The sequence below is a fragment of the Prionailurus bengalensis genome, chromosome A2, assembly GCF_016509475.1.
Source record: "Prionailurus bengalensis isolate Pbe53 chromosome A2, Fcat_Pben_1.1_paternal_pri, whole genome shotgun sequence".
Lineage (NCBI taxonomy): Eukaryota > Metazoa > Chordata > Mammalia > Carnivora > Felidae > Prionailurus > Prionailurus bengalensis.
The window spans coordinates 18,492,898-18,517,538 of NC_057348.1; the positions used below are offsets into that span (position 1 = coordinate 18,492,898).

Sequence of the window (24,641 nt, forward strand, 5' to 3'; positions counted from 1 at the left end):
GACCTCAAGGTCCATGTCACTCAGCAGCTCCTCGTCTGCTCACCTCCATAGGGAGGGGTAGCCCAGCATAGGCTGTGGCCAGGGAAGTCTCCCCCTGTCCCAGCTTAGGCATAACTATGTGGCCACACACCAGACCCCTAGAGACATAATAGCCTCCTGGAGAAATCAAAGCTGCCATCCTTTGCCTCCTCCTCCAGTCTTTGCTGGATACAAGTAGGGGTCACTGACTCTGCTTTCCCTGCAGCCACACTGAGTGCAAGGTACTCCCAGAACTGACTTGCTTTGGCCATGGTACTTCCTATAGACTTTACCCCTTCTCACTTAGTGGCAGGGTTCCCAGGGCACATCCTCCCCTGCCCAGTACACAGGCGCCATGGACCTTACTGCTCTCCAGCTTCTAAGACCCCTTGGGGTGTAAGCACAGATAGGCCTCTGTGTTAGCCATCATTGTTTAATGCTCTGGACCAGTTTAGACACTCAGAGACCCCAGCATGAAGGTAATGCTGCAGCAGCTTGGGTCTTGGGATCCCTGGGAGGTCAGGCAGTGTGTTGGTGACTGGCCCCACATTGTTGCTGCCACAATGGCCACCCTGGGATGGTTGGCAGAAGTTCTGCTGATAGGTGGTGCTGGTACGGGGAGGCTGGATCTGTACAAAGTGGACAAGGCGCTGGGGGATGTCACTGAGTCCAGGGCCTGACCGGAAATTGGCCTGGTAGGAGGATTCAAGGGGCCGCTGCTGGCTCAACTCCAGCTCACAGGGTGCCCAGCGCAGGAAGGTGTGCCGCTGCCACAGGTGCTCCAGGTCTTTTCGCCTTCCAATTCCCTGCAGCAGGCAGTAGGGGCCCTCCTCAACGGTATGGGCCGTTGGCCCACAGTCCTGGCACCACACACCTCCCTCCTTAGGTCCTCCTCAACCCAAGCCTGCTTGGTGATGCCTGGCTCCCCTGGCCCATACCCCAGACTCTTTGGCCTGCTCCCCAGCCATGCCTTCCATTCCAGGGTGAAGCCTCTAGAAAGTCAGTGGGCCCCAGAATACTTGCACATTGTCAGGCAAGCCAGTGGCTGAAACCAAACCTCTGTTTGGAGAATGGGCTATTTTCCAGACAAGAGAGATTGTCAGGAGCCCTCCCTCCCCACAGTGTCTTATCCCCTCCACCCTACCTCAACTTCAACCTAGGCTGAGGGTCTGCCCACTCTCCTTCCTTTCTTCACTCACTTTGTCGAAAGAAGTACGGTTGTCATGCTTGGAGAAGAAGTGTTGCTGTGCTGGCTCCTTTAAAGACAGTGAGAAAGAAGGTGAATGGGGGGAAATGATGCTTACCTGCCCTTAAGATGTTATCTCAGGATCCATAATGGAGGGAAGCTGCCAGGAGCTACTACCCCTAAACTGCTAAACTTGCCAAAATCCTGAAAGGGCAGTTACAAATTAAAGCACCGCCTTACTCCTAGGACATCTCATGCTGGCATTTGCCTCCAAAGCAAAAGTCTCTAGGGCTGCTGATTGAGGATGGGGCCGAGGCATCTTCTAAGACATACTGCCATCAGGAGGGCAGTGGTTCAAGGTTCGTGTCAGACCCTTTATCTCTAGATTGCCCAGGACCAGGACCAGAGGCTTCCTTTCTGTCCACATTTAATCCCTCATCAGCAACCCAAACTCTTGGCCCTAAGTAAGTACCACCTGAAAACTGTCAATTCTCTCTCTAGCTTGAGCTCTCTCCTGAATTCTAGACTCAATAGCCAACAGCCTATTTCATAGCGCCTTGTAAATGATCCAGGTATCTCCAAACACATGACTGAGCTCTGGATCATTCCCCAACCCCACCCCTCCACCGCTCAGAGCCTCCCCCAGCTCAGGTCATGGCAGCTAGGTCCTACCAAACACCTTGAAATCCCCCTGATTCTTTTCTTTCATACCCTACATCCAGTGTGTCAAGAAATCCTGTTGATCATTCCTTCAATATGAACCTAGGATTGGACCATTCCTCAGCAAGTTCACTGCTTTCTCTCATCCAAGGGCCACCTTCTTCTCTTGCTTGAATTATTGAAAGAGCTTCCTACCTGGTGTCCCTGGTTCCAAGCTTTTCCCTCCAGTCTGTTGTCCTCTTAATAGGCAGAATAATTCTTATGATACATAGATCAGATCACCTTCCTTGTTTGCTGAAAACCCATGACAGTTCCTCATGTTTGTAAAAGCCAAAGTCTTCACAGTGGTCCATGAGACCCACACTATATTGATCCCTCCATTACCTGCAACTTGCACTGGCATCTTTACTGCTCCTCAAACACACCAGCTATTCCCACCTTGGGCCTTTGCACCACCTGTGCTTTCTGTCTGGGACTCTTCCTGCAATTGGCCATAGGACTCCCTCTCACTTCCTTCTTGGGAGGGCTTCTTCAAGCACTACACCAGCAGTGCCATCATGCCAACTCTGCATTTTTCACTTTCTGGAATACTATGTGACTACATAGTATGATGTTACTTACCAGCTAATACTCCTGACTAGAACATAAGCTCATTGTGGGCAAAGGTTATTGTCTGTTTTGCTCACATCTGTAACTCCAAAACTGAGCATAGTGCCTGGCACTGGGCTCAATATGTGTTTGCTGTTTAAATCATGAACAGGGACAGAGGTCCCTGGGGCATTTGCTGTGGCCCAGCTGGGAGCCAGAGAACCATGCCCTATCTTCAGGCAGAGAAAGACCACCTCCCAAACCCCCAGACCTCAATAGAAATCTCTCCCAAGACCATCAACCTTGCCTTTGTGCCTGGTCTCTGCCCCCAGAGTCCCCAGTCTCTAGTCAGTCATTCAGCTTCTCCTGCTGTAGACTTGAATGAAGTGTCTGATCTGATGAGTTCAGGCTTTCCTGGGTTGGGGTATGAGCAGTAGCTGACAGCAGGTTCCTAGAGTAAAGGCTGGGGCTAGATCCATCCCAGATCCCTGAACCAGATTCTTCAGGGTGGAGCCTGTGGTGTGTGTCTTTAAAAAGCTCCCCTACAGGAGATCCTGCCTTAGACACCTGGTGCCGGTTTTCCAGGTAGATTGAAAACTCCATGAAGGTGGGAAGCCAGCCAGCCTTACCTTCCATTCCTCATAAAGCAAGCTGACACGACAGAGATTAAAAACCCAGGACCCTTTTAGAAAAAAAACATAGGAAAAAATCTTCAGAATCTAGAACTAGGGAAAGAGTTCTTAGACTTGACACCAAAAGCAAGAGCAATAAAAGAAAAAATTGACAAATTGGACCTCATCAAAAATTTTTTTCAAGTTTTGCTCTGTGAAAGTTTATGTAAAGAGGATGAAAAGACAAGCTACAGACTGGGAGAAAATATTTGCAAACCAAATATCCAATGAAGGAATAATATCTAGAATATATAGAGAATTCTCACAATTAAACAGTAAAATAACAATCCAATTATGGGAATGCAAGCTGGTGCAGCCACTCCGGAAAACAGTATGAAGGTTCCTCAAAAAACTAAAAATAGAACTACTCTACAACCACTACTAGGTATTTACCCCCAGGATACAGGTGTGCTGTTTCGAAGGGACACATGCATCCCCATGTTTATAGCAGCACTATCAACAATAGCCAAAGTATGGAAAGAGTCCAAATGTCCATCGATGGATGAATGGATAAAGAAGATGTGGTATATATATACAATGGAGTATTACTCGGCAATCAAGAAGAATGAAATCTTGCCATTTGCAACAACGTGGATGGAACTGGAGGGTATTATGCTAAGTGAAATTAGTCAGAGAAAGACAAAAATCATATGACTTCACTCATATGAGGATGTTAAGAGACAAAACAGATGAACATAAGGGAAGGGAAGAGAAACAAAAATAATATAAAAACAGGGAGGGGGACAAAACAGAAGAGACTCATAAATATGGAGAACAAACAGAGGGTTACTGGAGGGGTTGTGGGAGGGGGGATGGGCTAAATGGGTAAGGGGCACTAAGGAATCTACTCCTGAAATCATTGTTGCACTATATGCTAACTAATTTGGATGTAAATTTAAAAAAATAAAAAGTAAAATTAAAAAAAAATCCAATTAGAAAATGGGCAAACAACATGAAGACATTTCACCAAAGAGGATATACAGATGGCAAATAACACAGGAAAAGATGTTCACCATCATTAAACGTTAGGGAAATGCAAATTAAAATCACAATGAGATATCATGACATATTAATCAGAATGACTAAAATAAAACATAGAGACAACACCGAATATTGGGGAGAATGCAGAGAAACTAGATCATTAATACATTGCTGGTGGGGATGTAAAGTGGTACAGTCATTCAGTCTAGGAAACAGTTCAGCAGTTTCTTTTAAAAACTAAACATACAACAACCATGTGACCCAGCAATTGCATTCCTGGACATTTATTCTAAAGAAATGAAAATTTATGTTCCCCCCAAAACCTGTACACAAATGTTCATAGCAGCTTTTTTTATAAGAGTCAAAAACTAGAATCAGCCCAGATATCCTCTAATAGGTGAATCGTTACACAAAGTGGTATATACGTACCATAGAATACTACTCAGTAGTGAAGAGGAATGAACCATGAACAACTTAGATGAATCTCTAGGAAATTATGCTGAGAAAGAAAAACCAATGTCCAAAGGTTTCATGCTGTATCATTTTATTTATATAATCTTTTTTAAGGTTTATTTATTTTGAGAGAGACAGAGATAGCGTGAGTGGGGGAGGGGCAGAGAGACAGGGAGAGAGAATCCATGGAGCCCGATGCAGGGGCTCAAATTCACGAAACTATAATATCATGACCTGAGCTGAAACCAAGAGTTGGACACTTGACCGACTGAGCCACTCAGGTGCCCCTATATAACATTTTGAAGTGACAAAATTTTAGGGAGAAGAGAGTGGTGGTTGCCAGCGATAAGAGACAGAAGAAGGGTGGAGGAGCAGAAGGCTGGTGGGTGTGGTCACAAAAGGCCAGAACCAGGGATACTTGTGAGGTTGGCCAGTATCTTAACTGTGGTGGTGGATACACAAACCTACATTGGTGATAAAATTTTATAGATCTTAATATACACACAGAAATGAGAATAAGTAAAACTGGAAATCTGAGATAGGTGGATTGCATTAATGAAAATGTCCTGGTTGTGATATTATACTATAGTTTTGCAAAATGTTATCATTGGGGGAAACTGGGAAAAATGTAGAAAGGATTTCTATTATTTCTCATAACAGCTTATGAATTTATAATTGTTTCAATAAAAATTTCAATAAAAAAACCCTGGGAATCTGCAGCAAGTTCCAATTGATCCCCAAATTTCTTTTGCATCTCTATCCTCAGCTGAAGAATTGTACACAGCCCTGGAATGTGGATGCCTTTGTTGTTGGAGGCAGCCCTGACTATGAAAACTCACTATATACATATTTTTGTCTTTTGATTTTTAAAAAAATTACTCAAAAAAGTTTCATTAAAAAAATTAGCTTTCTGACTGCGTTTGTGCCTTCAACACTTTAACAGTGTTTTTCTGCTCCTCAATAAGGAAAGCACACTTGATCTGGTCATGGACACACTTAGCATATGTGAAGTACCACCCCGCTGACATGGTTTTCTGTTTTAGACAACCTCATAAGAACTTTAGGTCTCACAGCACAAACTTCTTGAAGTCAGCCTGCTCATGTGCCACACGCAGATTTGGGGGCTTTTCCAATCTTGTTGGTATAAAAGTACACAACTCTATTACCATGGATTCAGGACAGCTTAGTTTTGTTAAAGACTGTATTGTAGGATGGCCTATGATGTTATGCCAAACTTTGGATCATTCTGAATGCCTCTAGACACCATCCCCAGAAAAGCAAAACTCACTATTCTTACAGTGGCAGGATAATCTAGTGACTCCCACTGACTTAAGTTTTGTTCTCACAATAGTGAGAGCCTGGTGAGAAGTGTGGTCATTTCCTTCCACCCAGGCAGTTCTGAGTATTCCTGTACCTGGAGAGAATTTCACCTGCTTCTTTGCTTCTAAACCTGTAATGGTCCTTTTCCATTGAGGTAGTAAAGCCTATAGTCTCTGAGCAGGTGCAGCTTGGGCTGGGGTTCCAGCTGAAGAGGCCTTGGAGGAGAAGTAGATTTCTTGGGAGGGGGCAATATTTGTGTATGGGAAGGCTAAGGGACCCTGTGGAGGCTGGGCATTTTGTAGTCAGTAGGGTGCTGAGTGAGGAGCCCCTGTAACAGACTGAGGCATGGCAGGGGTTGCACTGCCAATGAAAGACCTACTCCAAATCATGGGTCCCTGGGACTCTTGTCTGATCTTAAGGACAAACAGAACCAGGATTACATGTCCCAAGAGTTAGGTAGGTGAAAGCTACCAATAAATTAATCTCATCTAGAAGATAAAAAGAAGAAAAGAGAAATTTCTTGCGTCTAAATGACATGAACAAAATTTCTACCTGCTCCAAACTAAAGAAAAGTGGTGTCACATCTTAGAAAGGTTTTCAACAATAGCTGTAATCAGCTGGCTGAAATCTGGTATCTCTCAACTAATAGGAAAATAAAATGTGCACCTTCCCCAAGCAGTCCCACTAATTAGAAGAGCTTTAGACCTAAAAGAGCCACTATACTTGGCATTTATACAATCTGAGTCCAAGATACATAGATCATGCTGTTTGGAGCCAGTGGTAATGCTAGTAAATGCTTTGTGTAGCAAGTCTTCAATTAAAATATGCCCAAAAACATGTTCCCTACTTCTTTCCTGGGGACCAGATTGAGAGGATGTTCCAGTTTTTAGGATTACAACTGCCACTGGGCTACTACAAAAACCTAGCCAGAAGTCCCCGGTTTGCCTCTATCCCTGCACTACCCCGGTCCCATTACTCTCAAGGGGAGGTGGACCCAGATGAGCAGTCTGGAGTTGCATTTGGGGCTGGCTCACTCAGTAGGCATTGCCAGCCAGTGCTTCCAACTGAGAATCCTAAGGAGATTCAGGCTCCATAGCATGGCAGCCTCCAGGACCCTGTTCTTGGCCTGGGAAAGCAAGTGCTGGAGAATTCAGATGGCAGATCAAGTAGGATCTGTCTAGAAGCTGGGAAGCAAGAAGCTGTAATGGGCAGAGCATGTTCCAGACACTCCTCCAGGTCCCTTTCCAAGGTCTTCCCACTGCTGTTGCCCACAGGGATGATCTGAGTGCATTCCTCACCAGGCTGCCTTCCCTCTGGCCACTGGAAAGCCCTGGGAGGAGATAGAGAGAAGAAAGGAGGAGGTGTTTCTTCTCTTAACTCCCTCCCAGGCTAGCCCTTGCCTGTCTGTGTCTCTCCACCCAAGATCATGACTCCTCTCAGTGTGGTTCTCTCCACACCACCCTCTCTTTCTGGGTTCTAGGAGCCATACCTTCCCCTTGTCCCTTTGGGTCCAAAGGTACTGACCAGCTGGTTGTTACCAACTTGTGATACCACCTTTACCTGAGGCTCTTACATCTATTCCTTTGCATGTACACTCTGCTGAGTTCTCCTGCATTGAGTGAGCTTTTTACTGTTGGGACCCCCAACTGATGCTCAGTGCCCTCTCCTTGTCTCTAGGCCTAGAAGCAGTGGAGGGTCTGGGCCCTGCATCTCTCTCCTGTTCTCTGGAAACCTTTTCCAGCCACCTCTGCCATCACTCCTTTCTGGTCCTCGTTGGCTACACATGTCACTTTATATGCTGCTTCCCTCACCAGAGAAGGCCTCCTGGGGCCCCTAGACTATAAGGCTGACTGTGTGTTTGACCATGGGCTTTTATGACATCAAAGAATCTAGGCTTGAGAGCAGTTGTTGGCAAAACTCAAGGCTTACATTATGGATTCTGGAAGCTCTCTTTCCATGGCCACTTACCCAACCTGGGTCCTGACTCTCCCTACATCTAGAAAGAACATTGAGCAAGACTATCTAGCCTGGTACTAGCTCTTCTCCACCCTGTCTGTAAGGGGAAGACCTGCCACTTCAGGGAAGAGGAGCCAGGCCTCATGCATTTCCTGGGGATAGGCTGGCATAAGATGTCAGTCCAGCTGTGGTAGGTCTAGGGATGATGCTCTTGGGGTCTGAGACAAGTAGAAACTGGCCCAGCCACCCCAGCTTCCCCCAGGGCTACCTTGTACCTGACATCGCCGCAGGAACACTGCTGGAGGCTGGGGCTTGGCTGCAAGACGGTATTCTTGAGCACTTTCACTCTTGAATTGGCCTCTGTAGTGCCCATAAAAGCCAGTGTTGTGCTATAACAAGGCAAGTATGAGGGTGAATCCTTCACAAACCCTAACCCTGAGTCTCAGACCTCAGGGTCTCCCGGCTAGAAGCCTCTCTTGGGAGCTACTGACAGAATAAAAAGAATCTGAGAACAAGAGACACCCGTCTGCCATCCATCATTAGAACAGTTGGCTTTAGCTGTGCTGGCTCACCTGGGAGGGCTATGTGTGGGCAGGGAAAGGCTACCTTTTTTTTTTTTTTCTTTCTTTCCCTTCTTTCCTTTCTTCCATCTTTCCTCACTATCTTTCCCTTGAGGCCCTAATATAAGCTGGGGAGACAGCAGTGAAAGGACTGAAAGATCCTGGCCCTTGTGAATCTTCCTTCTAGTGGAGGAGTCAGACACAGCAAATAGGGTCGGGGAAGAAATAACCTGATGACTAGGATCAATAGTGATAGAGAACAGGGATAGCCCCTCATGACATTGAGGGTGGGACCTGAACGTGAGAAGGAGTCAGCTGTATGAAGAACAGCAGAAGAATATTCTATGGGATGGGAACTGAAAGAGTAAAAGGACTGGAGGTCAGAAAAAGAGAGATATGTTAGAATAAACAAGAGGCTTTATGACTAAAGGATTGTGAGCAAACAAGTGAGGTAAGGTCAAGGAAACACTGGTTTAAGAATATGCATTCTCGGGCCACCTGCATTTTTTGGGTTGCCTGGGTGGCTCAGTCGGTTAGGCATTTGACTTCAGCCCAGGTGGTGATCTTGTGGCTCATGGGTTCAAGTCCCTCATTGAGTTCTGTGCTGACAGCTCAGAGCCTGGGGCCTCCTTTGGATTCTATGTTTCCTTCTCTCTCTGTCCCTCCCCCATGCATGCTCTTTCTCAAAAATAAATAAACATTACAAATTTTTTTTAATAAAAGAAAAAAGAATATGGATTCTCTTCTAAGAACAAAGGGAGACTTTTCATCAGGGGAGGGGCTCAAACAGGTTCTGAGCTGAGGTGATTCAAAGCACTGAGCAAACTTTTGAGAACAGGCCACTGTCCAGTGATACAATCTTTCTCTGGGGATTGAATGGATCCATCTTGGGCATCCATTGACAAAGTCATGAACACCTGTTTGCCACATACCCTGATGTTCTGGGACAAGAAGGGCACCCTCTGAAACTGGGACACCTAAGCAAGGGATAAACTTTTCAAAATAAGTACTTCATTAACAGTGATACCTTCTGGAGAGAATTTCTGAGACAGGGACTGGCAAAAGACAGAAATGAGCATTTATCAGGGGTCTAAGAAGGAGCCATACTGTGTTGATGTCATTAGGTAGACACCCTATGGACAATAAGCATGTCTAGCCAGGGAACTCCCAGAGCCCAACTCTTTGTCCTGAGAGCTCCCTGGAGAGGGTCGGTGTGGTTGGTCCTCCACGATCATAGCCCTGAGCAGAAAGAAGCTCTCCCAAGTTTGTCCTCTGACCATTACTGTGGGTTCTTATACATGACTAAGAGGCCCTTAATCTTTTCATCCCACTGAGGGCTCAGGTTGCCCAACTTGTCTGTCCATCTTTCTACTGTCTGTTGGACGCTGCTTGCTCAATATTCAGTTTAATTCAATAGTATTTACTGGGCCTTTACTGCATTCCAGGCATGGGATATACACATGGAAGAAAACAGTCTTTGCCTGCAAGATGTTCCCAGTATAGAGAACAGTCAAATTTCAGAAGTGTGGGAGGACCAAGCAAAGGACTGGGAATAAATGGGGTGGCTATTAGACTAGGAGGTTCAGCTGATTAGCATCAGACCAGGACACATGGAAAAGGACATGGCATTGTAAAGACTAGGTAGGCTACAGGGGCGACCTCAGAATGGCAGAGGGGGAGTGGGAAGTTCAAGGTCCTTCACGAGCCTGTGTGCTCAATGAAACCTGTCTTGCTAAATTTATTCTCATGATTCATTCAAATTTCAGGTACTACCCTAGAGCCAAGGGCCAGGATTAATTGTAAAATGCACTCTTACCCAGGATCCTACTAAAGCACTTTGCATCTTTCCAGGAAGGAAGCAGAAAAGGCAAACTTTCCTCTTGTCTTTTTGAGGCTATGCCTGAGGAAAGAGAATCTCAGAGGTCAACCTCTTGTTGCTTAGTGACAAAGAGAGGTTGTGACTGCACAATGCTGCTGGTTGTTGAGGCAGTACCCAGTCTGCTACCCCTTTGTGCTTCCTGCTTGGTTTTACTTCTTTACTTCTTTATGAGAGAAATATGCCCCTCATCATTAACATTCTGAGAGAGTCCTTACATATAGAAACATAGTCCACAGTGGAGTGTGATGAATACAGTCAATGAAATATCAAAGAACATTTTAGAGGTGAATCTTGCATTTTAGAATTGTGCACCCATACTGCCAGGGACATAAATTTAGAAAGCATTCCGTGGACTCAGAAGAAATGTTAAAACGGTTTATGGCTCTTAGTATAAAAGTGCTGCTTCAGAATAAGGCTCTGTAAACTTTTCTCTCAGGAGTCTATGATGTCTGAGAACACTGGGGCAGGTGACTGTTACCAGGGCCCCAGTGAAGAAAGAGAGCATAATAGAGCAGCAAAAGAAGGAGCATGAAAATATTTGACATTGTGGTTCCATTCCAAGCTACTCTTCGGCAGATTATTGTCTCTTTCTCATTTGTAACACAGGGACATGAAGAGTTCAGCCCTTTCACTAACCAAAAGAAGAGGCAATCAGCCTCTAAAAATGTACCAATAAAAAGCAGGGGTGCCTGGGTGCTCAGTCGGTTAAGTGTCTGATTCTTGCTTTCAGCTCAGGTCATGATCTTAAGGGTCAGGATCTCATAGTCAAGATCGAGCCCCATGTTGGGATCCATGCTAAGTGTGAAGCCTGCTTGGGATTTTCTCTCTCTCTCTCTCTACCCCTTCCCTGCTCGTGTGTGCTCTCTTTCTCTCAATAAACAAACTTTTTTCTTTAATTTTTTTTAATGTTTATTTATATTTAAAGGAAAGAGAGACAGAGCATGAGCAGGGAGGGACAGAGAGAGAGGGAGACAAAGAATCTGAAGCAGGCTCCAGGCTCCAAGCTGTCAGCACAGAGCCCAATGAGGGGCTCAAACTCATGAACCGTGAGATCATGACCTGAGCCAAAGTCAGATGCCCAATCGACTGAGCCACCCAGGCACCCCAAATAAACATTAAAAAAAAAAAGAGTTTAGCAGGAGGAAACATTTAGACCCAGCTGGTGTCACTGGTGTAAGCCGTACTAGCCAGAAAGCCCACCCTACTATAGTTACCCTTAAGATCTCTTCTCACATGTATTCACAGGTACAGAAATGTTCATTGCAGCACCTGCATAGGGAAAGAAAAAAACTGTAAGCAGTCTGAATGTTTTACCAACAGGGCAATAAGAAAGATACTTGAATCCACAAAGATATGTCTTAAAAACGGTGAGTCAAAAAGTCAAATTGTAGAAATATGCACAAATTATACCATTTATAAAATGATTCAATCATGTAAAACAATGTTATGTATTGTTTATAGATACAAACATATGAACTAAAAGTATAAAACATGCATAGAAATGATAAGCATCAAATTCAGAATACAGGATAGATGAGATCATGGCTTGAGCTGAAGTCAGACACTTAACTGACTGAGCCACCCAGATGCCCCTAATATATGTACACATACATATATATATATTTTTTTAATTTTTAATGTTTTTATTTACTTTTGGGAGAGAGACAGAGCAGCATGAGCAGGGCAGGGGCAGCGAGAGGGAGACACAGAATCTGAAGCAGACTCCAGACTGCAAGCTGTCAGCACAGAGCCCGACGCGGGGCTTGAACTCAAGAACCATGAGATCATGACCTGAGCCGAAGTCAGACGCTTAACCGATTGAGCCACCTGGGCGCTCCTATATGTATATTTTAAATAGACTTTTAGAGCAATTTTAGGTTCACAGCAAAATTGAGTGGAAGAGATTTCTCATATACCTCCTGCCCCACACATGCATAACCTTTCCTATTACCAATATCTCCCACCAGAATAGCACGCTTGTAATTGCTGAACTTAAATAGACATGTCATTATCCCCCAAAGTCCATAGTTCACTCTTGGAGTTGTATATTCTACGGGTTTGGACAAATGTATACTGCAATTACACGAATGCAATTACACGTATGCACCACTATAGTATCATACAGAATAGTTTCACTGTCCTAAAAACTCTCTGTGCTCCACCTCCCAACCCCCTAACCCATAGTAACCACTGATCCTTTTACTGTCTCCATAATTTTGCCTTTTCCACAATGTCAAATGGTTGGAATCTTTTTGATATATATTCACTTAGGAAGATATATTTAAGTTTCCTCTATGTCTTTGCCTAGCATGATAGCTCATTTCTTTTTAGTGCTTAATAATATCCCATTGTCTGAATGTACCACAGTTTATTTATTCATTCACTTACTGAAAATGATATCTTGCTTGCTTGTTTTGCAATTATGTAATAAAGCTGCTATAAATATCCATGTGCAGGTTTTTGTGTGGACATAAGTTTTCAAGTCCTTTGGGTAAATACCAAAGAGCATGATTTGCTAGATCATATAACAAGACTATGTTTAGTTTTGTAAGAAACTGACAATCTTCCAAGGTGGTTGTACTATTTAGCATTTCCATTAGTGGTGAGAGTTCCTGTTGCTCCATATCCTCACCTGCATTTTGTGTTTGTTCTGGATTTTGGCCATTCTAACAGGTATGTAGTACTAGCTCATTTTTTTTAAGTTTATTTATTTTCAGAGAGAGAACACGAGCAGGGGAAGGGCAGAGAGAAAGAGAGAATCCCACGCAGGCTCCACAATGCCAGCATGAAGCCTGATGTGGGGCTAAAACTCATGAATCATAAGATTATGGCCTGAGCCGAAATCAAGAGTTGGGAAATCAAGAGTCTAGTCACTTAACTGACTGAGCCAACCAGGCACCCCTCATTATTGTTTTAATGTGCACTTTCCTAGTGATATATAATATTGAGCATCTTTTCATATGCTTATTTGCCATCTATATATCTTTTTTTTTTTTTTTTGGTGCATTATGTTAGATTTTTTAGCCCATTTTAAAATCGGGTTGTGGGGCGCCTGGGTGGCGCAGTCGGTTAAGCGTCCGACTTCAGCCAGGTCATGATCTCGCGGTCCGTGAGTTCGAGCCCCGCGTCGGGCTCTGAGCTGACAGCTCAGAGCCTGGAGCCTGTTTCTGATTCTGTGTCTCCCTCTCTCTCTGCCCCTCCCCCGTTCATGCTCTGTCTCTCTCTGTCCCCAAAATAAATAAACATTGAAAAAAAATTTTTTTTAAATCGGGTTGTATTCTTATTGTTGGGTTTTAAGGATTCTTTATATATTTTGGATAACAGTCCTTTATCAGATGCATTGAATCCACACACTTAGTTATAATCAGGTTTTTGCCCCTACTACAATGATTAAAACTGCTTCTGTCAAGGTCACCCATAATTAATTCTTACTTTTCATTTTCCTTGACCCATCAGGAGCATCTGACATTGATGAAGTAGGCAGTTAGTTAGACGTGAGCTTGAGGCAAGGACTGTGATAAATAGGTGACATATTAGAAGCCTGAGGGCACAAAGTCTAACTTTGTGGCTTTTAAAATCTTAGTCTTATGGCTTCTAAAACCCAGGGGCTGACAGACCAAGAGCCATAGGTGCAGAATGTGCACTCTCACTTCAACCTCTGCCCCAAAGTGACTCCCTAGGTTCATTATAATATATTTACATTGTGAGTTTCACACCCCCAACCCCATGGGCAAGATGGCCAAGACAATTCCAGCAAGAACCTTGTAGGGCCAAAAATTCTCCCTCCCAACCAGTAGGAGTCCTCCCTTCTCAGTCAGAGTTGGTCCTAGCTATGACCCATAAACTATGCGAACATAAAAAGAAAAGACACCCATCTTAAAGACAGTTGCCATCTCTGGGCCTGCCCACTTTCCCATCTTAATAAACCTAATAAACTGCTTTGTGCTTGCTACCTTCCTCTGGCTGTCTTTATTCCAGTGGGGATCCTCATGTAAATCTTTCCTGGGGAATCCAAGAACCAGCCTTCCAATCAAACCTCCATTCTCCCACCTAACAAAATAGCTGGTCTCCTCCTCCTCTTCGAAGGATGGTCCAGGAGGCTTCCACAGCACCTCACTCTCCTGGTGTCCCTCCCCTGTCCCTGACCACACCTACTTTGGGTCCTTTACTGCCTTTTCCTTATCTAGGCCTCTAAAGTGTGTGTCCTGGGGCTCAATCAACACAATGTTTTCCATCCATGCAACTTTATTGGTGAACTCTCTATTTCACGACTTTAAAGGCCATCTATAACCATTAGAGGCAGAGACCCCCACCGCCCAACACCCTTTGCCCCTGTCCACTCTGCCCTCAGGCTGCCCCAGTCAGTACCTAGCAGGCAAGGTACCTTGGACTATTTCTTGCCTTTCTTTCCCCAACAGGCCAGGCCCCCAGTTCTGTGTTCCCTTTTGACCACAGCTCCTCTCTTCTCAGCGGCTCCCCTTACCCAGCTCTTGTTAGGACCACTTGGGCCCTAGCCATGTCCTAGCCGCTGGGCACACAGTCCTCTCCGCATGCAGCAGGGTGTGTGTCAGGTAACTCCTGAGCAGTCTGCCTTGCTGAGGGGATGCTGGGTGGGGTGTGGGTGGCAGCTGGGTGTGAATGTGGAGACACGCAGGTACCTCTTGAGAGGTACACGTGGGACAGGTAAGGCATGCAGCAGTACTCGCCCCGAGGTAGACCGCCTGGCCTGGCCAATGAAAGTGCTGGTAAAACCGGCACGCCAGTTAAAACCTTTAACGCAATGCAGCAGAGGGGGCGGGCCCAGAAGGCAGGACTTAATCCTCATTGGTCAGATAGGGCCTTAGGGGCGGGACCACGCATGCTCAGGCAACTTCAGTGGGACTAAGTAGCCTTGAGGTAAGATCAGAGACGCCCCAGGTGGGGCGCGAGCTGTCCCTCAGAGGTGGAGGCGGGAGGGGTTTGGCCAGGAAGGGCAGGGAGGGGGAGGGGGAGGGGGTGAAGGTGGAGAGGTCGGGGAGCCATACGGGGGCCTTGAGTACAGGTTCGAGATTTCTGGCGACGTCGAGGAGATTCTTGGGACGCCGGGTTGTCCAACTTGATCCTTGTCCTGGAATTCCTAGCCATTCATTCTTTCTCTGTGACGGAAGACCTCTCTGGCTCTTCAAGGAGACTTTCTGTGCTCATCTTTGGAGTTATTTTCCTTAGATTCCCGGGTGTCCACAGCCTCTCATCCCGAGTCTGGGATTAGGAGACGCAAGAAAGAGAATCGGCCCAGAAAGCGTGAACAGGAACCCGGGAAACTGGGATTTGCCTTATAATTATGCAGTATCCCTTGGAGGCCTCTGGAAAGGACATCTGAATGATTTAGTCTGGGAGCCCAGAGCGTGTCTCCTAATTGAAAAGAGACTGAAGATGAGAGTGAACGGTCGTATGAGGTTTAGGAGGGCCTGGTCGAGGCCCAAGGGGCACAAAGTCTGAGAGAGAGAGAACTGTTTTTTTCTGTGACCGAGTGGAGGAGCCAGAAGAGCATGTGGAGGACCTCACACTGTGGCCTCAGGAGTCTCAGTGTTGAAGACGGGGGTCAGATGGTGGCGGTGGTGTACTTCCCCTTAGGGCATTCTCTTCACACATGTTTCTCCCTTGCCTAACTCCTTGTCAGCGCCCTTCCTAGGGAGACAGTTGTATACCTTGCGTGCACTTAAACGTTTCCTCTGCTTTTATGCTTCTTCTAATAGGATTGGGAGATGAGAGGGAGAGAGAACCCTGCCCTTGGAAGTTTGTAATGTGTGCATTTCAGTTTTCATTTACCTAGTGTCCTACCTAAGAATGACTACTACTTCATTACTAGTGTGCTAGCATCTACAAGGATAGGTATAGGCAGATGGGATTTCTGCCCTCTGGGAATTTAAAGCCTATAATAGGTAGCATGGTGACAGGTAAATGCATAGAGAACAGATAAACCTGAGGCTGAGCACATCAAGCCCCATGTGGTCCTTAGACATAGTCAAGGGTGCAACCATGGGATTTTCTCAACATGTAAGAAATCTCTTAGGAGTAAGTTTGGTCTGGAACCAGGAGCATAGTTATTCTAAACCCCAAGCCACATACTGCATAAATTATTCTCCTTTCTTAACATAAACAGAAATGGAAGATGATAAAGGATGTACATCTAGATGTAGTAATAATGGCCTTGTAGTGATGTATGTAAAATTGTCTAGATGCTAAATCCAGACTCTAGAAGGAAGAATTTTTGAAGTGTTGATGGAAGAAAAAAGCTCAGACTATCAAAGAAATAAGTAAACATGAGTCAGGAATCCTAGATTTACTTCAATTCTTCCTCTTTTTTTAAATATGCAATAAGTCTATGCAGATCTAGGGATTTGAAATGTAATAATTAAAACCAAATCATATGTATTTTTAAATTTGTGGATACTTGGAAAGTTTTGCTCTATTGTCCTAATTTAGTTCTCATTAAAAAAACAAAACAAAACAAAAAAAACCAACTGATTTAACAGTAAGTGTTTTCTGGGCACCTATTATGTGCCAGGCACAATTTCTAGAGTCTGAGGATATAGCAGTGAACCGAACACAAAAATTCCTATCCTCAAAGAGCTTAACATTACATTCTTGTAGGCTTGGATGTGCATGCTGAGACAGACAAAACAAGGTAAAATTTAAAAATATATAGTGTATTAGAATAATGGTATGCTTTGGAGAAAAAGCAGAGAAGAAACATTGATTATTGAGGTGCTACAGTTTTGAATAATTTGAGAGAACCCCTGGAGGTGGTGGATGTGGTTTGGCCTATTATGCGGATAATCTGAAGGAAGAGTGATCCAAGTGGAGAAAACAGTATGGGAAAGGGGCCTGAAGCTGGTTGTGGTTCTGGTTGTGGTGCTGGTTCCCAGCAAGGGAAAGCAGCAGTGAGAAGCCCCATAAGAAGTGTGGAATGGAGTGTAGATGGGAAAAAAGCAGGGCTAAGGGGAGATTGCAGACACCAGAGATAATCATGGGAATTCTGGCTTGTATTGGAGTAGGGTAGGAGCAGGGATAACATGATCTGACTTAAGGTTAGAGGAACTCTGAATCTAAAGTTGCCAGATTTAGCAAATAAAAATACAGGACACCAAGTTAAATTTGGATTTCAGGTAAACAATATTTTTTTTAGTACAAGTGTGTCCTGGGCAATATTTGGGAAGTTCAAATTTGAGCGTCCTATATTTTTTCTGGTAAACCTATAGAAGAAGGAACTTAAAGTGGACAGATACTGAATATGTTTGAAGGAATCATAGTATTTGCTGACAGACTGGATGTGAGAAGAGAGTCAAAGAGGACTCTTAGATTTTGGCTTGAGCAACTAGAAAGATGGAGTTGCTGTTAACTGGAATAGGACGACTGTAGGTGGAGAATGTTTTGGGGGAAAAAATGACAATCTTAGTTTTGGACATGTTGGTTTGTGGTGCATATTAGTCACCCAAGTAGAGATGTCAGGCCAGCACTTGAATATAGGAGTCTGAAGTTCAGGAGAGGGGTCTGGGCTGGAGGTAACAATGTTGGGTGTTGTCAGCTAATACAGGCATTTACCAATTCATACATCAATTTTTTGTGTGGAAAATTTCAAACATGTCAAGTAGAAATCATTGGATGAATGAATGCCAATGTACCCATCACCTAGCTTCAACAATTATCAACCCAGGGGCAGTCTGTACCCCTTTCCAGGTCCCCTAATCCATCTCTATTATTTTAAAGCAAAACAAAAGTTTTGGAGATTATTTTATTAATTTAAAATTTATGTATGTATAAAAGATAAGGACTCTGTTTTTATCATAACCACAATATCATTACCACACTTAAAGTAACAATTTATCGATATCATTAAGTAGCTAGTCAATGTTTAAATTTTCTTAATTGCTTTCTTATAATTCAGTATCCAAACACATTGTATTTGGTTGGTGTGGCTCATAAATCTCTTCTAATTTATAGTCTCCCATATCTCTTTTTTTTCTTGCCTCTTATGCTTTAAAAGAATATGATCATTTAAACTGTAGAATTAACCCCTCTGGATTTTGCTGATTCCATTCCACTGGTTCTATTTAACCACTGTATTTTCTGTATACTGGTCCTTACATCTAGAAGGTTAATTAGATTAGGGATCAATATTTTTGGCAAGTATACTTACTTCTTTGGTAATGCTTGGCACCTCCTGTTGAACCTCATCAAGAGGCTCATACTAGGGCTGGTTTCTGTCTTTGTGAATAAAAGATCAACTGAAGGATTTAGGTGTTTTCAGCCTGATCTATTCATTATAAAGTTTCCTATTACCTTTCACCTCATGGTTTAAACAGCCATTTATGATCATTGTCTAGATCCATTATTTTCATTGCACCTCCAAAATGGTAATAATCTAATTGTACCATTCATTCTGTGTTTATTAGCTGAAATACTTCTATAAAGAACATTCTCACATCTATATGTTGGTTACTTTGAAGTGCGTCTTCCTAGAAAGGTAAGAGAAATGATTCTTTTGTCTACCCTACCAGCTTTCAAAATAATAAGGTGGTTGCGTATCTTCCAAAGTGACTGATGAAGGTTTTAAAAACTATAAATTTAACAGAGGAAGCCCTTTAAGCTAGCTCTCCAGTAATCTTTGGCCCTGGTAGTCTTTGATAACTTCCTTGTTCTCTGGGACTAGATATCCCAGACTCAAGTTGTACATTTTCTGCCCCAGAACTGGTTCCTTGTAGTGGTGAATGGTATTTCAAGACCAAAAGCTGGGTGCTAAGATTGTACATCAAGAATTACTAATAATTTTCTATTTATTTCAGACCTAGGATTATAGGGTTTTTGCTTAACCTTATTTTGTATTTCTATCTCTTTTCTCATACACTGAAAATTTTTATTCCCAATGACTACATTAATATATTATTGATTTGCTGTATTCTGATAGATGCTACATGTATATATGTATGTATATTACATGTATGTCTATATACATGTATATTATACATATATATGTATATATGTATATATTTTTTACTAACTATGATTACTGAAAACAAATACACAGATTCCTTTACTGTTCATTTTGTCTTTAGGCTACACTTCACTAGAGATGTGGTATCAAATTATATTTAGAGGCACAGGAAATAGACCCTCCTTGTGGGGCTCAATAACCAACTTGTATGTTCCATTTTGCTCCTTTGTAGGAATTGCTTGGTTTTCCCCATTTTTTATTTAATTTTGTTTTGTAACTATGTGATTATATGTACTTATTCTAAAGTTGAAACTGTAAAAACTGCTACAGTTGGAGAAGTCTAGTTTTCATTTCTAGCCTCTCCACCCTATCTCTGCCCTCCAAGGTAAACGTTTTTGTTGGTTTTCAGTTTATCTATTTTTCTTATCTCTCTCTTCCTCCTTGCTTTTCTTCTTTCCTTACTTAAAAAAAATAAGCACATTGCTATGTGTGTATATTTATTTATATTCATGTTCCCTTGACATTTTTGGATGAAATATTGCATACCACATACACTATTCTTCACCTTACCTTTTTTTTTTTTTCTTTGTGCTTAGCAATATTCTGGGAGGTCACTCCCAGAGTATATTGAAGTATATCTTATATACACAAGAATATATATTCCTTTTAACAGTTCCATAAAACTCCATTGTATGAATATACCATAGTTTGTTCAACTATTCACCAACTGATGGGTATTGAGTTGTTTATGGTCTTGCTATTACAAATGGTATTGTATTGAAGAGACATGTGTATATATAATTTTCTATTTCTGTCAAAGTATTATTGGCATAGATCCCAATCCTTAGAAGTAGGATTGCTGGATTAAACAGTAAATACATTTTTAAATGTTCTAGATAGTGCCAAATTCTCCTCCACAGAGGCCTTCCCAGCAGAAGTGCTTGAAAGTGCCTCTTTCCTTCCAGCCTCAGTAACAGAGTATATTATTATACTTGCATTTTACCACCTTTATACAAAAGAAAACAGTCTCTATGATTAACAAATTTTTTAATGTTTATTTATTTATTTTTGAGAGAGAGAGAGTGTGTGCAAGCGTGCAGGGGAGGGGCAGAGAAAGAGGGAGACACAGAATCTGAAGCAGGCTCTAGGCTCTGAGTTGTCAGCACAGAGCCTGACGTAGGGCTTGAACCCACAGACTGTGAGATCATGACCTGAGCTGAAGTTGCATCAGCTTTCTTTTATGATTTCATTTTTATATTATCTCTGATCCATTTGGATATTTTGTAGTGTATGGTGAAAGGACTAGATCCAATCTTAATCTTTTTTCATGTAGTTATTCAGTTATCCCAACTCTACTTTTTTTTTTTTTAGGTTTCTTTATTTTGAGAGAGAGAAAAAAAGGCAGGGAGAGGGGGAGAGAGAGAATCCCAAGCAGGTTACTTGCTGTCAGTGCAGAGCCTGATGCAGGGCTGAATCCCACAAACTGAGATCATGACCTGAGCTGAAATCAGGAGTTGGATGCTTAACGAACTGAGCCACCCAGGTGCCCCTAAAGATTTTTTTTTAATGTTTTAACGTTTATTCATTAAAAAAATTTTTTTAATGTTTATTTTTTTTTATTTATTTTTTTAAATGTTTCTTTTTTTTTTTTTCAACGTTTATTTATTTTTGGGACAGAGAGAGACAGAGTATGAACGGGGGAGGGGCAGAGAGAGAAGGAGACACAGAATCGGAAACAGGGTCCAGGCTCCGAGCCATCAGCCTAGAGCCTGATGCGGGGCTCGAACTCACAGACTGCGAGATCATGACCTGGCTGAAGTCGGACGCTTAACCGACTGCGCCACCCAGGCGCCCCTAATGTTTATTTTTGATTGAGAGAGAGAGTGCACAAGCAGGGAAGGGGCAGAGAGAGAAGGAGACACAGAATCTGAAGCAGGCTCCAGGCTCTGAGCTGTCAGCACAGAGCCTGACGTGGGGCTTGAACCCACAGACTGTGAGATCATGACCTGAGCTGAAGTTGGATGCTTAACCAGTTGAGCCATCCAGGCACCCCATAAAGTTTATTCATTTTTGATAGAGACAGAGTGTGAGCAGGGGAGGGGCAGAGAGAGACAGGGAGAGACAGATTTGAAGCAGGCTCCAGACTCTGAGCTGTCAGCACAAAGCCTGACTCGGGGCCCGATACCATGAACCATGAGATCATGACTTGATCTGAAGTCAGATGCTTAATCGACTGAGCCACCCAGGCACCCCCTAAAGATTTTATTTTTAAGTAATCTCTACACTCAGTGTGGGGGGTCAAACTCACAATCCTGAGATCAAGAGTCACACATTCCACTGACTGACCCAGCCAGGTGCCCCCAAAATACCTGTTTCTGACACATAGGTAATGGGAATTTTCACCAATTGAATGGGAATATAGTTGCTGAAATGTCTTCATCCATATATAACAGTCACCAGTAAAGTCATCTTTGGGGGGTAAGTTATACTTAACCTTTTAAATTAATATTCCTCTCTTTTCAATAGGGCTAACCATAAGAAATGAATTTTAACGTCTGGAATATCAAAGAGATGCTCAGTATTCCCTCAGGTTCTGGGTAAGTTATATACTCTGATACTTAATGAAGGTCTTATAGTTGTATCGATTTCATTGAAAAAGGCTACCTTTCCTATTAGTTTATTAGTAATAGGGTGACTTCATACAGCTTTTTTCCCTTCTTTTCCCTTCACTGCTACACTCTCCCATATTTGTCTTTTTCCTTTTGCCTATTTTCTTTTCTTTTCTTTTTTTTTAAAGTAGGCTTCACACCCATCATGGAACCCAGTGCAGGGCTTGAACTCACAACCCGGAGATCAAGACCTGAGCTGAGATCCAGAGTCGGATGCTTAACTGACTGAGCCACCTAGGCGCCCCTCCGCCTATATTCTGATGATAAAAGCAATGTCAATTTAGCTATTTGTGTTAATTGAGCAGTGGCTCTGTGTCCAGAACTAGGCCTCTGGAGTATGAGGCCTGTGAGAATTAGAAATGGCCTAACAATCTAGAAACTGACCTCAGTTGGAGTGATTTCTATTGAAACAGCAAGGATCAAATCAAGACAATGTTTAGATACGTATTCATTTGTGTGGTACCATTTGTAGGTACTGTGGAGTTAAGAGCTACTCCAGCTGTTGACAAGGCTCACTGAAATATTGCCCCTTCTACTACTCCACCGAGGTACTTATATTGGTGTCCATCAGCCATGCAGTGGACTTGCCATTGCTAACTTGGTGGATGTGCCCCAGAATTAGTATATATTTAAGGGATTTTTAATTGCTTTTGGTATGCTTTTATTATTAGTTTCTTTTCTTCCTAATACCTTCCTGAAGACAGTTATTAATTCAGCAAAAACCTAAAGCATTGTGCTTTTTATTTCTCAAAAAGAAAAAAAATGCTTTCAGTTGATACAGAGAAAATCTTTGTTAAATTCCAGATCCTGGCTTTAAGATGTAAATCCTACGTGGTTTCTGGAAGCTCACAGTTTTTTGTTTTTTTTTTATCCAGCACAGCTAATTATTCTCTTTAACCTAAGAGGGGAGTCATAGAGAGCTATTTAAGCTATTTTGAGCAACGATTATGCAACCCATATTATAATATATGTGTGCAGCCCATTACCTTAGCTAATCTTAGAAAATGGTTCTATGAGTGAAAATAATTGCTCTTTCCTGTGCTGAATTATTAGAGTTTCTTTTTGTCTTGCAATAGTATATGTTGGCTTGGATTATGTACTTATATGCTATGTAATTACTTTAATTTAGCTTTATTAAAAGGAATGATTTGTGTTTGTGCATTTTAATAAAAAGCATGTTTTTTTAGGTTACACAACAGCATTAAGTAACCCAAGTTGTTATTGAGATGTTTCTTTTTTTTTAATGTTTATTTACTTTGACAAGGAGAGAGAGCTCATGCAAATGTGCACAAGCAGGGTAGGGACAGAGAGAGAGAGGGAGAGAGAGAATCCCAAGCAGGCTCTGGGCTGCCAGCACAGAACCGGACTTGGGGCATGATTCTACAAACTGTGGGATTATGATCTGAGCCAAGATCATGAGTTGGCCATTCAATTGACTGAGCCACCCAGGTACCCCCATATGTGAGGTTTAAATGTATATATCTATGGGAAGCAAGTTGGAAGTCCACAGCTGGAAGTACTTAGAGCAAGCAAGAATAAGACACTAAAGGTGTGAAAGGGAATACCACCTTGTTTCAAAAAAAATTTTTTTTCAACGTTTTTTATTTATTTTTGGGACAGAGAGAGACAGAGCATGAACGGGGGAGAGGCAGAGAGAGAGGGAGACACAGAATCGGAAATAGGCTCCAGGCTCCGAGCCATCAGCCCAGAGCCTGACGCGGGGCTCGAACTCACGGACCGCGAGATTGTGACCTGGCTGAAGTCGGACGCTTAACCGACTGCGCCACCCAGGTGCCCCTCAAAAACAATTTTTAATGGATCCTCCTGTGCACAAATCTGAGTTGATCATATTCTTCAGTCTGGATGAGGCCTATTAGTCTGATGGACTGCCATAACAAAGTACCCTAAACTGGATGGTTTCAACAATAGAAATTTATTTCCTCAGTTCTGGAGATTGGAAGTCCTAGATCCGTATGCCAGGCAGATAATTTCTTATGAGGGCTCCCTTCCTGGTTTCCAGACAACTGTCTTCTCTCTGTGTCCTTACATGAAAGAGAAAGAGAGAGGTGTCTGAGTGGCTCAGTTAGTCAAGCATTCAACTCTTGGTTTCAGCTCAGGTCATGATCTCACAGTTTGTGGGTTCCACCCTGCATTGGGCTCTGCACTGTCAGTGGGATTGGGATTCTCTCTGCTCTTCCCCTGCTCTCTCTCTTTCTCTCTCTCAAAGAATAAATATATAAACTTAAAAAAAAAAGGGGGTGCCTGGGTGGCTCAGTCAGTTAAGCGTCCAACTTCAGCTCAGGTCATGATCTCACACTCTGTGAGTTCGAGCCCCACGTTGGGCTCTGTGCTGACAGCTCAGAGCCTGGAGCCTGCTTCAGATTCTGTGTCTCCCCCTCTCTCTGCCTCTCCCCTGCTCATGCTCTCTCTCTCTCTGTCTCAAAAATAAATAAAAACATAAAATTAAAAAAAAAAAGAGGGGTGCCTGGGTGGCTCAGTCAGTTAAGCATCCAACTTTGGCTCAGGTCATGATCTCACGGTTCATGGGTTCGAGCCCCACGTCAGGCTTTGCTGGCAGCTTGAAGCCTGGAGCCTTCTTCATATTCTGTGTCTCCTCTATCTTCCCCTTCCCTGCTTGTGCTCTGTCTCTGTCTCTCAAAAATAAATGAACATTAAAAAAAATTTTTTTTTAAAAGAGAGGGCAAACTCTGGCATCTTTTATTGTA

At 43.1% G+C, this 24,641-nt stretch overlaps 2 protein-coding genes and 1 pseudogene across 3 annotated transcripts in view; 1 reads left to right on the forward strand and 2 right to left on the reverse strand.

Moving 5' to 3' along the window:
* Window positions 1-435: 435 nt before the first annotated feature.
* Window positions 436-10,337, reverse strand: CA2H3orf84 (chromosome A2 C3orf84 homolog). 2 transcript variants are annotated; one of them, XM_043590372.1, is made up of 4 exons: window positions 10,210-10,337; window positions 8,109-8,222; window positions 1,218-1,274; window positions 436-824 (listed from the first exon to the last, which is right to left on the reverse strand). In XM_043590372.1, the coding sequence occupies exons 1-4, from the start codon at window positions 10,234-10,236 to the stop codon at window positions 438-440; spliced, it is 585 nt and encodes a 194-aa protein (XP_043446307.1). In that variant the 5' UTR covers window positions 10,237-10,337; the 3' UTR covers window positions 436-437. The 2 variants fall into 2 exon arrangements, with proteins under 2 accessions (XP_043446307.1, XP_043446306.1); XM_043590371.1 differs by having other exon boundaries at window positions 436-845; window positions 10,210-10,336.
* On the reverse strand, window positions 4,823-5,802 carry LOC122488702 (annotated as a pseudogene).
* A 4,949-nt stretch (window positions 10,338-15,286) lies between the features above and the next one.
* Window positions 15,287-24,641, forward strand: part of IHO1 (interactor of HORMAD1 1) — a 35,780-nt gene continuing 26,425 nt past the window's right edge. The window contains exons 1-2 of the mRNA XM_043590374.1: window positions 15,287-18,778; window positions 21,773-21,843. Coding sequence (XP_043446309.1) covers window positions 21,788-21,843 — 56 coding nt within the window. The 5' untranslated portion in view covers window positions 15,287-18,778; window positions 21,773-21,787. The remainder of the gene's footprint in view (window positions 18,779-21,772; window positions 21,844-24,641) is intronic.